This window comes from Culex quinquefasciatus, chromosome 3 (assembly GCF_015732765.1).
Source record: "Culex quinquefasciatus strain JHB chromosome 3, VPISU_Cqui_1.0_pri_paternal, whole genome shotgun sequence".
Classification (NCBI taxonomy): Eukaryota; Metazoa; Arthropoda; class Insecta; order Diptera; family Culicidae; genus Culex; species Culex quinquefasciatus.
In genome coordinates this window covers 71,238,415-71,258,731 of record NC_051863.1, presented here as the reverse complement: position 1 = coordinate 71,258,731, position 20,317 = coordinate 71,238,415, and the positions used below count along the sequence as shown (strand labels likewise).

At 35.8% G+C, this 20,317-nt stretch overlaps 2 protein-coding genes across 9 annotated transcripts in view; one reads left to right on the top strand and one right to left on the bottom strand.

Moving 5' to 3' along the window:
• LOC6037569 (tyrosine-protein phosphatase 10D) overlaps nucleotides 1–12,290 on the top strand; it is a 95,213-nt gene extending 82,923 nt beyond the window's left edge. For 6 of the 8 annotated variants that reach the window (XM_038264551.1, XM_038264550.1, XM_038264549.1 and 3 more), the window contains one exon: nucleotides 10,478–11,106. In XM_038264551.1, coding sequence (XP_038120479.1) covers nucleotides 10,478–10,971 — 494 coding nt within the window. In that variant the 3' untranslated portion in view covers nucleotides 10,972–11,106. The other 2 variants (XM_038264553.1, XM_038264552.1) reach the window with 2 other exon arrangements.
• A 6,214-nt stretch (nucleotides 12,291–18,504) lies between these two features.
• Nucleotides 18,505–19,975, bottom strand: LOC6037571 (ubiquitin-like protein 7). The gene is made up of 2 exons (XM_001847415.2): nucleotides 19,686–19,975; nucleotides 18,505–19,621 (listed from the first exon to the last, which is right to left on the bottom strand). The coding sequence occupies exons 1-2, from the start codon at nucleotides 19,828–19,830 to the stop codon at nucleotides 18,612–18,614; spliced, it is 1,155 nt and encodes a 384-aa protein (XP_001847467.1). The 5' UTR covers nucleotides 19,831–19,975; the 3' UTR covers nucleotides 18,505–18,611.
• Nucleotides 19,976–20,317: the final 342 nt, after the last annotated feature.

Here is a 20,317-nt window from a genome sequence, read left to right as displayed (position 1 = left end):
TACATTGATTTGCAATGATAATCACCTTCCGTCATATTAGCGTTTTTTAATAATATTAGAAAAATACATTAAAATCCTACATTTTCTTCTATACATTTTTTTATTTGTTCATTTTTGTTCTGAAGTCTTGAGATTTGTTCAACGATGATTTGCAACGATATCGTAATAGTTTACCTAAAATCAACATCAACATTCAATGATTATTTCAAAATTAGTTGCAAGTTCTTTTGATATTTTTTGTTAGTTTCCAATTTTTTAAATGCAACACTTTGATTTTCTTGTACTCAGTTATAAACAAAATGCGCATGTTAAGTTCCAAGTAAGAGATTGTTATTATCGTTGATTATTTGTTACAAAAGTTATACTGTCAGTTACTCTTTTTCGATTTCCAAAAACAGTTATTACTATTTTTAATCTTTTTATGTACCTCGTAATTTTTTTTCCTAAAAAATGATTTAACTTTAAACCTCCAAGACATTCGCTATCGGGGTAAAAGATGACTGTGTGTGTTCTTTTTTCAGAAAGAACTGGATGAAATTTGGTCAAATTTGAATTGCAAGGGCACATAAATATAAGCAAAAGGAAGCAGTAAAGAATCAATTAGATATGTCTGACTACATAACCAATATTTTGTATTTTTTTTTTAAATTATGATACTACATATTTAGGTAAGAGGTTATCATTTCGTGATTATAGTGAAATAACCCAATTAGAGCTTTCCAATCACAATAAAAAGCTTCAAACACATAATGGCATCTGATAAATCTTTAAAAAAATGAAAAATGGCGACGCATTGCATGCGACGTAAAAAAACAATTAAAAACATAAGAAGTTTTGTAAGTTTTGTAAACACTGAACAATAAAAAAAACATATTTTTTGTTGAATTTAAGATAACTCCGACTCCGACTCCGACTCCGGGTTATCAGGAATCTTCGTCTCCGACTCCGACTCCGACTCCAGCTCTTAAAATTAAGCCGACTCCGGCTCCGACTCCGACTCCAGCTGTTCGAGTTTTGACGACTCCGACTCCGACTCCGACTCCAGGTCCCCAAAAAGACCCGACTCCACCGACTCCGGCTCCGACTCCGACTCCGACTCCACAGCCCTGCTGACGATATTTACTAGTTTCACTCACATTGAATCGTGTGAAGTTGTTCTTATTATTAAGATTTAAAAGAAATGTGTCTCGATAAATGAAGATCAAAATATTAATAAATCATTAGTGTTTACATTACAAAAAAATAAAAACATAATCTTAAATTTTAAAAAGTATGAAATCACTTTACTTATCAAATTTAGAAGGTTTTTTTTATTTTTCCTTCTCTTGAAAAATCCATTGTTAGAATATCCAATTACATCAAAATGAACTATAGTACAAATCATAGTTGAAAGGAACTCCAAAACTCTATTAGGTTATAAGAATTACGAAATTGTGAATTGGTTATTTACTTATAAAAACTAATTTAATTGAATTGAAATCACTTTACAAGTGTTCCACGGGCCATTTTACATGATCATTCAAAATGGCTCCGCGGGCCACAAAACAATACCTCGCGGGCCACGTTTGGCCCGCGGGCCGTACTTTGGTCACCCCTGTTTTAGTTGCTTACCAGGCTTATAGGTGTAGAAGTGGCCACGAGTCGAACACCATCTATCGACGTTATCTATGGGTTTGCCCAGATTGGCTGCCGGCACCAACTTCATCATTGACGCCCGACCGCGAGCCCCACAGCGTGAAAAATGCTTCGCTCATCTATGCCTTTCCGGCTCGACCTCTCGCTGACCTAGACCGGATCAAACTGAAAAAGCGAATTTGATCACAAAATTTGTTAAAAACAAACCATTGAGTTCATTTAACAATTTAACACTTACCGTTGCTTATTTAAATTGATATCAGCGTAAGAGATAAAACTTTCGCCTATCGGTCATGCAAATGTGCTTCATTTAGAGAAAAAATAACTTATTAAATAATTTTAGTCACTGAATCACAAGGAAATCCTTTTGAACCGTAACCTCAGCAAAAAATCGCTTGAAGAGAGCAAAAAGTCAACAAAGTTTACACGTTTCAAAATAATCAATCAGGTTTTGGGTAATCAAAGCAAATTTACCCTATTTCATGGGTGAACTATCAAAAGAGTAAAAAGAGCTTTATGATGTTTTGCGTACTCACAGCTGCGCACAAAGTTGCGCTCCTTTTTTTTTTTTAAGTGTTTACAATGGAGTACCCGACGCGATTGGTAGTGAGCAATGTATTTCTTATGGAGCGAACTGTCAAACTACCACTCGAATCGGGTATTCCATTACAACCTCACTTTGTTTCGTTTAATAACACGCAATAAGTTCCAGAGTTTTTTTTCTGAAAAGATCAAATAAACAAAATGTTTTTTTTTGCTTTTTGTGTGTGTTCGAATGCCCCTGATTCAAGGCGTAGCATATAATTAAATATTCAGATAATCCTGCTGATTTAAAATAATTACTGCTTTAAATTAAATGTTAATGGCGCTTGAAGCAGGTCCGTCTCATATGTAAAATTTTGAGTCAATCATGCAGTTGGTTTCGAAATCATGTGAAGTTTTATAAAAATAAATAAAATTGAGTACTTTATTCCAGCAAACCGCACATAATCCACTTTTTACAAGTGGCAGTATATGTAATGATTAAACTACGCTTTGAGCCGATTTTCAAAAAACTAAACAGCTTAAACAACAGCTTAATACATAGGTCCAATAAACCAAATTTCCAGTTTTTACATTGTGAGTGTTTTTGAAACCGCCATGAGTTAGAGACCCTAAATAGGGAGACTGGTCTAAGCTTGCTAAATCGATCTGGCAACGTATGTTTTGAGCTTGGCAACACTGAAAAGTTTTGCTGGGCGTAAAGGCCAATGCTCGTTTGGATACGTCGTGTGTCGTGTCTGTTTGGGTACGTCAAATTCACTTCGGCCAGTCTCCCTATTTAGGATCTCTACCATGAGTCAGGGGTATCCAGGTTTTTAAGCGAAAATGGCGTTCGAATTATGAACGCCGGAATTGTCAAAATCGCGCAGTAGCACCAAGATTACAAAAAAAGTATGGCTGTCATGCCATGGCACACTTTTTTCGTAGTGTCGGTACCACTGCGTGATTTTGACATTTCGGGCGTTCACAATTCGAACGCCATCTTCGCTTAAAAAAAAGTCTGCATTAAAAAACACCCAAAAAGCAAAAACTAAAAATTTGGTTCATTGAACCTTTTCAAAAAAAAAAACTCCAGATATACAGTTGAAACTAGAGTTGAAAGCAAAACAAAATTTGTTCACAATAGATCAGAAATAATAAATAATTAAATTTGCATTCCGTGTATAACCGTTTTGAGAGGTACTAGAATATACTAATTTAAACTCAATAGAGCTTTATGACGTTTCGCGTACGCACACTAGCGCACCATCTGATTTTGCTGGCCGGACAAAATTTAACCTCAATCTTTTTTGTGTACGTACACGGAATAGTGCTATCTAAGCCCGATCTCGCGCACACCAGCTTACCATTTGTTTTTGCTGGCGGGTACAAATTTTAACCTAGAAATCCTACGTGTACAGACACGCAATACATGCGCACGTAGATAACTCTACACAGCAAATTCTGATGTTCGTTTTCAGTTAATATTTACTGAAAACTGCACTACTGAAATTTTCAGTTAGTTTTTCGCTGAACTTCAGTTAGAATTTGTATGGAGCTGTCAAAGTTTGCTGAAATTTCAGCAAGTTTTCATTTACTGAAAATTTCAGTAGTGCAGATTTCAGTAAATTTAACTGAATTCAGTAATGAGAAATTGGTGTGATACATGCGCACGTAGAAACCGTACACTCAAAGTCAGAAGTATCCCTCAAAAGGGTACTTTCAATCCTCAAAAAGGATACTTTCTATCCTTTTTTAAAGTTCACCCGGCGTCACCCTTTTAAAAGGGTATGTCAAATTCAGTACATTTTCGATACCCTTTTAAAGGGTGACGACGGGTGAACTTGAAAAAAGGATACTTTTTACTTTGAGTGTAGAAACCTCTATGCTTGACTAAACCCGTATTCAATTACTTTTATTTTATGAGCGTGTAAATATGTTCGCAACAAATTTTTGACGTTTTGATTTGAAAGTTTTTGTATGCTTTTCAATATCAAGAGACAAATTTTTACTAACTAAACCGAAACCTGAATTACCTGTTTGGATGCGTCCTTTTTAGTTGCTCGGTTTAGCTGAATTAATTCGCGAAGTTATTCTTTCTGTAGTGCGTGACAAAAGGTAACTACATTCGTCAAAAATCGTAAAAGAATCTCTGTGCACGTCGAACAAGCCGGAAGCTGTATTTTCCGGACTCTACAGCATGGAAACCAGCTTGACAGACAGATGTTCTCGGATAAGATCATCGGCGTTTGGTGCGAATCCGGCACCGACAAGCACGATCACATTTACTAGGAATCGATATTGATGGTGGACAGCACCGCCAGCTGTTCCGGATTGATCACCGTCAAGGAGGATGCTGCCAACAACTACGCCCGTGGCCACTATGCATCGGCAAGGAACTCGGAAACGGCTGAACTCGGGCGAAAATTGGTTGGTTGGTTTAAAAATCTCAAAACGACCTCACGTTCCGGCGCTTTGGTCGCTTAAAAGAAGTTTAAGTTTGTGCTAAGTAACGCTTAAACAAAGGAAATTTGCGTTGTTTTGTAACTTACCATGGAAAACTTCAACATTTACCGGTGACTACTGTATCATTCAGCCTGATGCTACATGAATTTCCGACGACAAACCCAGCGTTGGTGCCGTATTTGATTCGTTACAACTCATTTTGGAACCCTTCGCTTATCACGTTCATGGTCCACGAAACTGATCTGTTCGAATTTTAAGTGGACGTCAAATTATGTCCGAGCTGGATCAGAATTTAATGAATTCGATCCTTAAAAGTATAATACGTAAACAAACTTTTCATTAGAAGAATTTAAATAAAACAATGTCTAGCAAAACAATGTAATTGGACCAATGACGAAGTGTAAACAAAGAGTCTATCCTGTTTGTTCCCAACGTAAACATCAACTGTTGTGAGCAGGATACACTCTTTGTTTACAAACTCACAATGGTTCATTTACATTGTTTTACTTGAACTGTGAATTACCTTACTTGCCAATTTAGCACAATCTGGATTCGACATTTAGCACAATTTACATTATTTCGACTTTAACATGCCTTTTGTACATTCAAATTATAGAAATAATGAACGAAAATATTAATTTCAATCTGTTTTGTCAATTACATCTAATTTTATTTTACATTATGGCTCTTTACGTGTAAAACAACAAGTTAAATTACTTTTCAAATTTTAATTGACAGAATCTATACCAACAAAACAAACGGAGGATCTCAAGAACAAAAAGGCTCGAAAATGCCGGTTCCTTTTGATGCGCTACAATTTGAGTTTTGTTGACGTTTCAATTTTAAGCATATCATGTTTGTGATAATTGTTACTTAATTTCAATTGTATGAGCGAATCATTTTTCAACAGTTGATAATTTTGGATTTACGGCATATTTGCGAGAGCAGGTAACGAGCGTAGCGAGAGAAGAGAAACGAAAGAACGCGCCAGGCAGAGTATTATTACTCTGCTTTGCGCGCTCTCTCGTTTCTCTTCTCTCGCTATGCTCGTTACCTGCACTCGTTGCAGGCTGGCGCAGGCAAAAACAGTCTGAAGTGAAACGTTTGTGCGGCTGGTTGTTGTCTACGTTTTGTACGCAGGTATAATTTTCAAACAAATCATTTGATTTACCAGATACTTTGTTTACATTTTTCTTGTTGATCATTTCAGCGCCGTGGAGAACTTGAAACAACGGAACAGCTGATGTTGGAGGATTCGATCGGCAATCAAAAGAGATCTTGGCGGCAGCCGACCGACAAAACAAAATCGAAGCGAACGCACGATTGGCATTAATCAAGGAAATCATTTGAATCATCAGATAAGTACACATATTTGAATGTTACATTCTACTCGATACTTTGTGATTTTTTTTCTTATTTTTTCAGGTTTGGACGACTTTGGCAGTATGATCAACTGAACAGAACCGGCAATCAAGCCGAAAAAGTTCTAATATTATTGTTGTGAACCATCCGTCAAAAAGTGAACAATTCTGTAAAAAATAGGTAGGTAAAAAATGTAAGAAAAACTTTTAAAAACTATTTCAAAACTATTTCTCAAAAAGTAGTAAATTTGTATGATAACTTTAATTTACCATTTGAAAACTATTTCTGAAATAGTGAAACTGGAAAAAAATGTAGGATTAACCTTAAACAACCATATGAAAACTATTTCCAAAATAGTGGCGCTAGGTAAAAATAGCAAGAAAAACCCTAAAAAACCATTTACAAACCCTTTCTTAAATAGTAGACGCAAGGTTAAATTTTTTAAGAAAAACCTTAAAATACTATTTAAAAACCATTTCTCAAACAGTAAAAACCGAGAGAAAAAGGTCGCTTTTTCGCGAAAATTAACTTTATTTTTACCATTACACTAATGGTAATTTGACGAAACGTTGTTCGAGGATTTTTAAGGTTACCGTTGCTAACCACCCTCATTTCAGATGGTCGAACTTTATGAAAAATGGTTTGGTACCATTTCCGATATGGTATTTTTAAGGTTTTCCTACCATTTTTCAAATAGTGGTTACAATCTCTGAAATGGTGAGAAAACCATTTAACACAAAGTTTTTTTAAGGTTCTCGTTTATGCGGGAGGTGAGTTGTTTTGGTGAGATTTAGAAAACTTCAATTTTTGTGTTTCTTTTTCTTAAAGCGGCTCTATCTCAGCAACCCGAGGTCCAATCTTCAATGTCTCTTAGACAATTTTATAGCAAATTTTCTGAACTTTAAAATATTTTTTTTAGAAATGGTCACTCATGGTCACTATTTTTAAAAATTGAAAAACTGCAAATATTTCGCTAAAATCAAACTTTCGATGGCTATATCTTCAAAACGGAGCCCTTTATCAAAAAATCTGTAAAGTACTTTTCGATTGCAAATTCAATTTTGCATTAAAAAGTAATGTCAAACTTGTTTTTGCATGAAACTTCAATTTTTTCCAAAAATCACTATTTTTTCAAAAATTTATAACTCGGCGGCAGATTTTTTGACCATGTTTCTCTATGGCTCAAAAGTTGCGGATTTTTGTCCCCTAAAACATATCAAAAAATCTCGAAAATCAAAAAATACGTATTTTGGGAAATTGAGTTTTAGTGAAAAAAAAAGTTGATAAAAAAATCTGCAATTTTTTTTCCGTGTACCTATTTTTTTCTCAAAATTCCTCAACAATACCTACAACTTTGCCGAAGACACCAAATTGATCAGAAATTCACTCAAAAGTTACAGTTGTTTGAATATTTACATACCTTTTTTGTATGGACAGCAGCCAAAATTGTATGGAGACTTGTATGAGTGAACTAGAGCGTCCAATTTCCCGTCTCGGGAAAAAATTTCCCGGGAATTCCCGGGATTTCCCGAAAAAAAAATATTTCCCGTTGCCCGGGAAATTTGTAAATTTCCCGGGAATTCCCGAAATTCAAGCGGAAGTATACATTTTCTTAAATTTGTGAAACTGTTTTTTTTTTTAAATGCTCTGAAAAAAATAAATGAACAAACTCAACATGATTTTGTTCAATTTAATGTATTGTTTGGTTTATATATAATTAATCAGATTATCAGAAATTATGTTATCAGAATAATTTCTGATAATATTTATTTTTGAAACAACTGGGAATAGATCTTGCTTTATAAGTATTAAATTATTACAATTAGGTAAGCTTAACAGATTGATGTTATTTTATCAAAACAAATTAAAATTGAGATATTTTACGTTTGTGTTTACCATGATCAAATGAGATGAAAATCGAATTTGTGCAAAAAGAATTAATTCATTTGGTTAAAAACCTAGTACTGAAGAAATTACAATTTGAAGTAAAAGAATTATGGAGCACTGGTGCAACTACAGGTGTTAGAGGGTTAAAAGTGAAAAAATTGAAGACTTTTTGTGGAATGATGTTAATTCATCGTATAATTTAAATCATATTGCATATTAATACAAAAAAAAATCATTGAAAAATTACTTTCTATTGTTTGTTCTCCAGAATTGCAAAAATATCTTCAAAGCTTGCTTCAAATATTTGAAAATTGGGTTGTTTGGAGTAAAACCAACACTAAAAAGCTTTACCATTTGTTCAAGAGCTGAAACCAGTATTTTTCATGAAAAAGATAATTTCTGCATGTTTTTTTCTCAATTCAATAAACTGATCACAGTGGCAAGTTTAAAATTTCTCACCAAAAAATACCAAAATACATTTTCTTCTAGTTGAATGATTTTTTACATGCAGTCAAGCTGTTAATTGATCTTTACACTTTTTTAAACCATTGATGTTGATATCCTTAACAATTCTGTTGCATAATATTAATCAAAACCAAGATCATAACAATTTTTACTAAATTTAAAATTTCCCGGGAATTCCCGGGATTTCCCGGGAAATTGACAGAAAATTTCCCGTTTCCCGGGAAATTTGTAACCCCGGGAAATTGGACGCTCTAGAGTGAACCAATGACGCAAAATAGCTTATTTGGTCATAGGGAGGAAGGCCCCCACAAAGTTTGAGTCAAATAAAAAAATACAAAAAATAAAAATGGTCGAAATCGGCCGATTTCGTAGAGAGTTGCTCAGTTGAGAATTGATTTTGATGATTTTTATTTTTTTTCACAAAAATTCAATTTCCCAACACAATTTTTTTTTGTTTATTTTTGAAATGTTTTAATATGTTTTAGAGGACAACAAACCGCAACTTTTGTGCCATATATGTATGTATAAGTATGAACAACAATTTTGCCTTCGAGTTCTGATGTCTTTTTTTTAAGAATAGAAATTATACTCTTAAAAATGTTGTTGTAATCAAAATGCGTAATATGTATGGGACTATCCATAAACCACGTGGACACTTATGGTCCCTATTCAATATTCAATATTACCCCATTTTAACATGAAAGAGTTGATTCCAAAATTTTAACAATATTTTTGTCGAAGGGATCAGTAAATTTTACAAATGTTTCAGTTTTTAACATTGAAAATAGGACCATTAGTTTCTGAGGTATTGGTACTAGAAAGGCTGTTTGAATGGGACTTTAAAATCTTCATTTTCTTTTTTCTTTTATTTGCTGTATTTCAGTTAGCAGAGGTCCAATCTTCATAGTCTCTTAGGCAATTTTATTGGAAATTTTCTCAACTTTTCGAAAAAAATATATTTAGGAATGGACAATCATGGACACTATTTTAAACAGTAATTTTCAGTCAAAATTAAACTTTGAGTCGCTATGTTTTGGAAACGGCGAACTTTATTAAAAAATGCTTTTATATTGCAAATATAATTTTAAATTAAAATTTAAGTCCAACCAAAATTTCTATTTTTCCAAAAAATACATTTTTTTTTTCAAAAATCCTAACTCGGCGGCAAAATATTTGTCCTTGCTTTATATGGCTCAAAAGTTCCGTTTTTTTTGTACTCATGTGTTTTAAATCTACATTTTTTTCTGTGCAGTCCTCATCAGTACCTACAACTTTGCCGAAAACACAAAACCGAACAGAAAATTCCTTCAAAAGATACAGATTTTCGAATATGTACGTACAATTTTTGTAGAACAGCTGGCAACATTTTATGGAGCCTTGTAAGAGTGAACCAATAACACGAAATGGCTTCTTTGGTCATAGAAAAGGCCACTAAAAAGTGTGAACCAAATAAAAAAAATACGAAAATTAAAAATGCAAGATATCGGCCGATTTCTTAGAGAGATTGCTCAATTTTAAACTCAAAAAAATACATGACATTATTTAAAAAAAAGTGCATGCCTCACATAAGTACTTGGACAATTCTGTACATCATCTTTCAAAATCAAAAATATACCGTTGCATGGTTTTGGTAAAAGCACCGACTACGTTTTAAGTGTGGTTTGATTTATTTGTTTAAAAAGCAGCTCGTATTTTATTTTTATTTTTTCATAAACATTATTTTCTTATCTTTTCACAAGTGCTCGAAGAAAACACACTAAACCAAGTTGAAGAAAGCCCCCTTCTGAGCAATTCCACAACTAAGCTCACAGTAGTATGATGATGTAGAGTGCAATCAGTAGATCAAGTGTAAACTTAGCTGGTGAAACGTATACATATATAAATCCAACAACCAAAAATGCTATTTTCTTATCTTTTCAATGCTCCCTTCAAACCAAAAACAAACCCTCAATCTGGAAATACTGAAATTGCAAATACAAATGCACACCTGGTGATGGAAACTTTAACATTTTTACCTTCCTTAAATCTCGGCTAACCAAAACTGCACAATTGTACAACAACTCTACACCAAAAACCTTCTTAACAAACCAAAAACCTATCGCTACGCGTGGTACGTACGCTTGCGCAAAAAAAAACTTAGAACCGGGTGAGCAAGAAGAGGCTTCTGAGGAGCGGCAGCTAATCGATGGCCAAGAGGTGGAAGCTATCGGCGACCAGTTGGTGGAGGCCGCCAGCGCCAGTGATATGATCGATGACAACGAGGAGGAGCAGCACAACGAGGGCGAGGCTGAGCAGCAGGAGGACGCACAAATAGCACAGAGCAATACTTTAAGCAACAGCAGCAGGACTGACGATGCCAAAGATAATAATACAAATCATTGCCAAGAAACAGAGGTGATAGCCGTCGAAGTACAAGCATACACTAGAAGTAACAGTAGAGAGGCAGCGGCAGCTGAAGAATCGGCTGAGAATAGCAATGAGACGAGCCGCGAGGACAGTGGCAGCAGCAGCAGTGGAGGACAGTTGATCGAATCTGTCGAACCGAAATCGGAAGGTATTAACAACAGTGAGCAGCAGCAGCAGCAACAGCAGCAGCAGTCAATTGGCAATAAGCTGTGGAAGGAGGAAAGATGACAGTTGGAGAACGATAGCGATAACAGGAGCAGCGGTCGAAGCAGCATCGTTATCGCTATCAACGACGACAGCCACGGGGCAAACAGTGCGCACATGGCCGAGGATCGCAAGGACGACGAAACGGAAATCGACGTCGGCATCGACTCCGACGAGGAGGAGGAGGAGGAGGAAGAGGACGACTCGAACGAGCAGCGCGAACTGTTACTGCACAAAAAGAACGAAAAGAACCATCTGAACGGGGAGGCCGGCTGCGAACGCATCCGTTACAAGCACAACTTTGTCGAGGACGAGGAGGACGAACAGGACGATGACATTATCGTCATCGTGGACGAGGATAACAATCTCTGTGGTGGTGGTGGTGTTAGTGACGAACTCTATTTGAAGCTTAGAGAAATGGGTTGGTAGTATACTTACTTTTTACAACATTAATATCCCTTTGCAGCAGTCGTTGTTTAAGCTAACCCCCACATGTCCTTCCCCACCTATTTGCTATATCTCCCACCAAAACTCCTAACGGGATCAGTTACTAACAAAAATAGCTAAATGTTGCACGTGCTGAACCAAATCTCCCGCCAAAAACCTTCTAACCTGGGTTTCGTTCGTTTCACAACAGATGACGAGGGCATCGCCGAATCCGGAATGTAAGCCACCAACCGGAACAACCGCGATCGTCATCGATTCGCCACCGAAATGATCTGACGCGCGCAAGGTCACAAACAAAAAAAAAACTTAGTCCAAGCATCTTAAAGAAAGAAACAATCCACTCTCGTCATTAGACAATTCGAAACGTATAGACACACACACAAAATCAAACGCGAAATTTAAAACAAAAAAAAATGCAACAAACTCCATCGTAGACTCTCGAACAACTTTCGTATATTCGTGTAAATATGGGTAAAACGGTCTCGCTTCCCTTTAGAGAGCAAAACGCAAACAAAAAAAAAGAAAACAATATCAATGTACTACACTGTGTATTCTACCTTTTTAAATGTCGATAATAATGAAAGTGCATGCGCGCTAATGTAATCAAGAATCCTTTTACGTTCTTGGTGACAACACGACACACGTCATCACACAAACACACACGAAAATCAAACCATTAAAGAACAAGAAATAAACCCGCAAAAATTGTGAACATTTTATTGTATTTATGCATGTGCAATGGAAAACAAGAAGCAAACAAAAACGATCAGATCTTTTTTAAATTCTTTTTTGTTGTACATAATGTAGGGATTTATCATTGCAAATTTTAGTTACACAATATTTTTAAAACTTACAATAAAAAGAAGGAAAAGATATCATATCAACCGGAAGCAGTGGCAAGTGTATGTGTGTTTTGATTCAAATCCGAAATATGTCCTTATCGGGGATGAAATAATCGTACAAGTTTCATTTTCGCTAGCTAGAAATGAGGCGAAACGTGCATGAGAAAATCGCTCCCGAACATACAAAAGAAAATCAATCAGTCGAAGATTTTTTGTTAATCTCACTGTTAGCACCACTATTTTTTGCCTTCCTCACGTTACTGAGGGAAGGCTATAAAATCACTCGAAAAATGAACTTCTCAATTAGGCCTCCTAGACCTACCTTCATGTATACCTATCGACTAAGAATCAAATTCTGACCAAATGTCTGTGTGTGTGGTGGGATGTTGATAAAAAATTTTGTCACTCGATTATCTCGACATTGGCTGAACCGATTTTGTCCGTTATGGCGTCATTCGATCCGTCTTGGGGTCCCATAAGTCGCTATTAAAAATTATGCAGTTTAGTTAAGTACTTCAAAAGTTATGCTAAAAAAATCATTTTAACAAAAGTCCGGAAGATTGTAAAAAGGATGGTTTTTGTAAGAAAAACCCGTCATGCTATACATTTTCAGAAAGGTATCAAAAAGACCTTTCCAATGCGTCCAAGACATTGAAGATCTGACAAATCTATCGAAATTTATAAGCACTTCAGTGTTATTTATACGCTTTTTGGAGGCAGGATCTCAGATATGTCGATGAAAACGTTGTCCGAATCTATCATGCGACCTATCGTAGGATGGGTATTAGGGTGGGTAAGGATTTTGAAAAGTTCTCAGATCAAGTTCTGGTGTGGTTCCCCTTGTAGGGTATACCCAAAGGGACTCTCACGCAAAATTTCAGCTCATATGGTTGAAAACTGGCTTGTCTCAAGCGGGTTCAACTTTACATGGAAATTACTATGGGAAATTTTGAATTTTCGTTCATCCGCTCCTACAGGCCTGGGGAAAACATGTAGAAACTTCTAGGATGGCCAGAAATGAGCGGAATCGTCTGGAGAACAACTTTCCCTAAGCGACCAGGTCGATTCGTTAAACCCCCATCGAGCTCAACGGCAATACATCCGGGGTTTTCGGAACAAACGGTTTTCCCCAGAAAAGCATCAAATTTTCCTTAGCATGCTATGAATGCTTGATGAAAACCGCGACGCCAACCACCTAACGTTTTTAATTTCGCTTTGTTGACAGGGTTCTAACAAAATTTCTAAAAATTTCGAAAATTTTAAAAATTCTTACGTTTTAAAAATTTCTAAAATTGTTCACAAAATTTCGACCAATTTCAAAAATACTTTTTTTTTGTTTTGTTTTAAACAGACATGCATCGGCACTAAGAGCTCTTCTTAACGGCACTCAGCTTGTTCTAGATTGCATTTTCGTACAATGTAATGTTATGCTTGGTCCCCGTTGTAAACAATTTTTTTTATTAAAAATAAAAAAAGAAAACATTGGTTCATTGGAAAAAAAACGATTTTAACTATAGGCGTGAGTGGGGAGACTTGATCCCCTTTTTTGTATCGCACATACTGCCGTTCTACGCATAATTGTCCCATGTCAGTTTTGGACGATTTTGACTCTATGACATTTTTAAGTTTAGTTTGATGTGTACTTTAGGAAAAACACATTAAATTTGGTACTTTGTTCGGAAACTCATTAAAAACAACACCAAGTCTGTTTGTCCCATCGGTAAACTTCTACGCATAATTGTCCCACCAAGTATTTTCTTACACGGAATCATTAGTTTTACTAAGCATTATGTCTTATTTATCTGTTGTATAGCAAGAGAATCACAAATAAGGGTGATAAACTGCTAACAGGGGTGATTAGGGACACATAGGGCGAATAGGAACCCACGGGACAATTATGCGTAGAAACACAGAAATCGGTCGACAAATTTCAATCGCGTTTTTCTCGGTTGCACTTTTTTGAACATGGGACAATTATGCGTAGAACGGCAGCATAATTCTGTCAATTTCTCACAAAACTATGAACTTTTTGCATGAATTGAAAGCTTAGACATTCATCAGATAAACTCTTCGAATTATGCCAAGCGTTTAAAAAAATATTTTAAACCGGCATTTTCAAAATGTTGGGGGTAATTTGGTCCCCCTTTCATAAAAAAATATAAAAATTTAAATAACAAGCCATAGTCTTCACATTTAAATGAAAAAAGTGTTTTAAAATGCATTTTACACTAGTTCAGTTGTTTTGCAATCATTAGTTTTCAAAAAATCTAAGATCTGACAAAAACAAAAATTGTATCGAAAAAAAAGATTTTGCATCGAAAATTTTCAAAATTTTTTTAATAAACCCAAACATGCTAAAAATGATTTTAAACGCAGGAGAATGTATTTTAATTTGATTTCGGTTGGTTGCACTTAAATTTTCATTGAAATTTTGAAGTTTATTGTAAAAATATTTTTTTGTCCCCTGATTTTCCGGACCAATTTTGAAGGGGGGTGAGAAAAACTTTTAAAAATATTTGTACCAGCCTAAAGTGAGGAAGGCAAAAAGTATTTACACCCCTTGAGCTCAATGCACATTTTGTGATGAAATATGTAAACAAAATAAAGTTTGGCAGAAACCTAGTACTACGTTTTGTTTAGCAACTCATGCCGAACATTTTGCTACAAAAAGCGCATGAAAAGATGATTTCTATAAAAAGTTATATAACAATAACTACTACAAAAATAAAAAAAGGTGCTAAAAAAAGTGTGTACAGTGTACACCTTTCGAAAAATTAACATAAATAAAGTTATGTGTTGAGAAATCACCATGAAACTAGTCTCTCAACTCCAAATAGGCATCCTTGACTGATTAAAAATATAATTTGGATTGAATATAAAATTTACTAACTACTTAGTATAAAAGTTTATAAAACTCTGGAAATTTTATATAAAACTTATCTTTTTTGTTTTTTTGTATCGATAGAATAGATTTATCGTTGCAATTTCGTACCAAGCCGGAATTACGTCGTCGGAAAATCCGCCGGCATCCAAACCGGTCCACGATTTACAAGTCAACCTATGTGGCATCGGAAAGGGTATAAAATTTCCGATCTTTTGATACCCAAAAATGTAGGTTTTCTATAAAACCCACGTTTTTAAATAACTGAGCAAAAAGTAAGTTTGATCCACGAGAGCAAAAATTACGAAATTCCATGCTTTTTTGGCAGGTTGCTCAAACGAAACCATAACAACGTTTTTACCTAGGTATTTAAAAACGTGGGTTTTATAGAAAACCTACATTTTTGGGTATCAAAAGATCGGAAATTTTATACCCTTTCCGATGCCACATAGGTTGACCGTTTCGGATGCCGGCGGATTTTCCGACGACGTAATTCCGGGTTGGTACGAAATTCCATAGAAAAATCTATTCTATCGATACAAAACCCCCAAAACGGTGTTATGACCACTTCAAAATGTTTATTTAGCAATTCTATGATAATATATTCACATTTAAAATGTTCTATTGATATAATATTATATTCTACATATGTCTACTCAACTGAAAACAATCTAAAATCCATTTTTGTATTGAAAATATATTTAGCATGTTTGGGCTTGTTTTAAACTACAGTCATGCCTCGGTTTAGCACCGCATATGGGAGATGCCAAACCGAGGCGTGCATAACTGAAACACAGAGCTTATGGGATTTTGGCTATATGAGAGACATTGGCTATAATTAGGGTTAGTGAAATTTCACGATTTCGCGGACAGCGTGAAATCCGCGAAATTTGGCTTTTTCCGTGAAATCCCGTGAAATTTTATGTTTGTGTGAAACTGTAACGATATTTCTTATAATAATTTATCAAACTCAAATAGGAATGAAAATAATCTTATGAACTACTGTTGAATTACGCGAGTGAATACCCTGGTTTAATTACTAATATAAGGTATTTTTGACGATTTTGTTGACGGCGTGAAATTCGTGAAATTTATCAATTTTCTCAAATCATTTTTTTAAATGACAACATCATTATATCATCCATAAAGACATATTAAAGTAAATTTAATTAGATTTCAATTGAAAAGCATGCTACGTATCATCTAAAGAATTGTTCAGTTTTTTTCAGTTTCTTTTAGAAACTAACTAAATTTATTAATATCTTCATTCGCTGAAATACCAATTTTACTGCTATTTTATTTGAAACGAAAAAAAATCAAATAAAAAAAAGGAAGAGTATTTTTTAAAAACTTTAAAAAACATTTCAGATTTTTGTTCTGAGTCCTGTTTAATTTTAACGATATTTGTTAAAAAATACTACATTTTATGTTTTCTGTTCCTATTAGGAATAAAAATTTGGACTTCGTTGCAAATCACATTATTTTGGCCTATTGACTTAAAATTTAATTTTTGTTAGACTTATGCTGCCGTTCTACGCATAATTGTCCCATGTCATTTTTGGTCGATTCTGACTTTTGTTCATGTTTAGTTTTAGTTTGACGTGTTCTTTTCGAAAAACACATAAAATCTATTACTTTGTTCAGAAACTCATTGAAAACAACATCAAGTCTGTTTGTCCCATCATTGTACTTCTACGCATAATTGTCCCACCAAGAATTTTCTTTCACGAAATCATCAGTTTAACTAAGTATTGTGTCTTGATTACCTATAGTATAGCAAGAGGATTACAAATTAGTGCGATAACCTGCTTTCTGGGATGATTAGGGACTTATGGGGTGAATTGGGACCCACGGGACAATTATGCGTAGAAACATAAAAAACGGTCGAAAAACTTCAATCGCGTTTTTCTCAGTTGCACTTTTTTGAACATGGGACAATTATGCGTAGAACGGCAGTATGTTAGATGAAAACTTTAAAAAATATTTTTTATGTGCTAAATGTCGCTGAAAATTAAAATTATTTTACTCTTTATGGCTGGACAAAATTTTTAAATCTTGGTTTGATATGAAATTTAAAAAAAAATGTAAAATGATAAAACAGAAGCAAATCAGCAAAAAAAAATTTAGCAGTTAAGCAGTTCAGTAAATGAGAATACGCATGCCCTAGATTTTGTTTCAAAAAATATATAGAGCTCATCCATAAACCAGAATAACATATAATGAAGCATAAAATATAGTTTTTGTGATTTAAACATAAGATTATCAGAGTTATTTTGACTTTTTCCACGTTCCGCGAAATTTGCGTGAAATTTGGTGTTTTGAAATTGAGGTCCCCGTGAAATTTGCAATTTTCAAGCGTGAAAAATCACTAAGCCTAGCTATAATCGTATGAAAATCATGCAAACATATTTGTTTAGTGTTTTGGAATTGGAATGGTGGCAGCTATCCATTGCAATTACATGATAATTTTCACAAAAATACGTTTTTTTTTCTCGTATTTTGAAAATGCTACCACAAAATAATTGTTATTGCAACCAAATGATCAGATTTTTTCATACATTTCGAATGTAATACCATAATTTTTAATGAAAATGCTCAAAATTTTCACAAAACTACGTATTTTTGAAAAAATACTCAAAATTTCAGTTTTTACAATATGGGTATCAAACGATCGGATTTTTTCATATATTTGAAATAATCTTTTTACTACATTCAAAATGACAAAATTTCGATCGTTTGCTACCCATATTGTAAAAACTGATACAACTAGTCGAAAAATATTTAAAATAAACACGCAAAAAATTAAAAAGTGTCTGTAAAAACATGAAAAATCTAATAGACAAAAGGTAATGATAGGAGGTGTTAGCCAAATATTATCAGAATAAACATATACTGTACAATATAATTGCAAATATGAATATTCATTAAAAATGAAACAAGAAAAAACATAAAACAAGAGAAGTTAAGTTTTTCATAGAACAAAAAAGTTGCTCAAAATGACCTCCTGAACACGGGAAAAAAGTCGAAAAAAATTTGGCCAGTAAAGGCTAGTACACATTTTGTTCGTTATTTCTCGATCCACGATCGAGATTCCTCGATGATAAAAAAAATCGATTGTACATAATTTCTCGATGGTAGATCGAGATTTGTCGATGGTAGGTCGTAATCTACCGAGACATCTCGACCAAGAGACTAGAAATATTGCCATTACAGAGTGCGGAAATTTTTCTTTGAATCGGCGATCGAGTGCATTAATAACCACGTACAACAAGCCAAGTATTCAAAAATTCGCCATTTGGATACCCGTTAAGAACGCGGCTCAACAAGTTCTGTCTCAGATCATTTGCTGTCGTCTGTCAGAACCGGACCATACATTAAAAAAATGAATTTTGTGATTTGATTTGTAAGTAGTTTTTTTATTGAATCAAGGTTAACAAAGGTTACTGACGATAATGAATACGCTATAAGTCCTGCACAAAACGCTCTTCCCCGTCCTAGTTGTTCATTCCGCTGAACACAAGATTAACGGCAGTTTCGACGTTTCCGTTGCAAACGATCAGCGCCTGCAGATTCGTCTCGGTGTCGGTAAGTCCCATTTCCCTCATCTGTTCCAGCTCGGCGCGATACTGGCTGAGGCTTGCCTCCAGCGTCGAGTGTTGGGACAACGTTTGCGCGCCCATGTCGCCGGGAGCGGCTGCCGGGGGTTGCACTGTAGCAGCCGTCGCCGGGGACGTGTCCATCGGTTCCGGCTCGTTGGAGTTTGGTTCGCGCTGCCGCTGGGACTGGATCACTTCCGAGAGGGCGTTCATAAACATCGAGGAGGTGATGCGATTCGATGCCGGGGCGCTGCCGGAAGTAGAGGGTTGGCTGGTCGGGTCTGTGGTCTGTCGATTGTCGGCATCTCGCTGGGAAATGCTGTTTAGAGAGTTGTAAGATGATCCGGCGAAGGCCAGGGCCGATGCAAGTTGGTCGGCGGTAATCCGCCGTGCCGAACGAACCCCGGTCGATGTGGTTGGCGATGTGTTGTCCTCGCTGGACGACGAATCCGACAGGGCGTCTTCGAGGGCACTTTCGATAGTGGGCGAAAAAGTGGTCGATTTAGAGATCATTTTTGAGTTGAGCAACTGCACAATCGACCGGGATGCCTTGATCAGGATGTAGTGCTTTTCGGCCACCCGACGGATGGTCTCCGGTTGCTGCATGGAAGACAGTAGAATAGGATCCTTCAAAATGGAGAGAGCCCACAGGTCCTGGCGGATGGCCGGATTTGCGTCAAGAACGTTCTTCATGAACTCGGGATGGCGGACCTTCTGGAAGTTGGACGGATCAACGGTTCGCCAGATTCCCAAAACTTGCTGCACGTCCGCTTCGGTAAAGTTGTCCACCTGCGGCAACGACGGAAGATCTTTCTTTTTCTGGATCAGATGAACTACGGATCCATTTTCGACTCCTTTCTCTTGAAGGACGTCATCATTTTGCAGCAAGTCTCCGCAGTAAATAAAATCTGGAGAAATAAGTCAATTGATTCCTTAATTCTTTGTCAAGCAATTCCCACCACAGGTACGTACCAAATTCCTCCGCAGGAAGCTCGCTGATGGCTTTCCGTGCCTCCTCACGGAGTTGTTCTGTTTTGTTGCTCAGGTCAAAGTTTTCGACCTTAATCTTTCTGTACGATTTGAACGGAAGGTGCACTCCGAGATACACGAACGGCATTGTGGTAGGTTCGCCGGTACGGATGCTTTCACTAAAACCGGAATAAACGAACGAACGTATTTTTTTAACAAAACTTTTCCCGATTTTAGAGGACGATCCGCGCAAGCAAAATGACTTGTCAAATTCAACAAACAGTTCTGACAACGGGCAAGGTTTGTTGCACTTGCAAGGTTGGTCAGATGTGGCACGTTCAACGGAAACTACCAAGATTTTTTTAGTGTTTAAATTCTGTAGGTACGCCGAAAACTGGGTTATATCTACACGTTCATAAGAAAAACTAAAATCTGGGGTTTCTTCACACAGACATTACGCATTTTAATTGTACTTACACTCTTACCAAAAATCATGATTTTTTGAATTCAATATCCCACTTTTCATACGATTTTTTGAGTTCAGGTACTACAACCATAAAAATGGTTATATGGGTTGAACTGAAAAAATCGTATGAAGAGTGGGATATTGAACTCAGAAAATCATGATTTTTGCT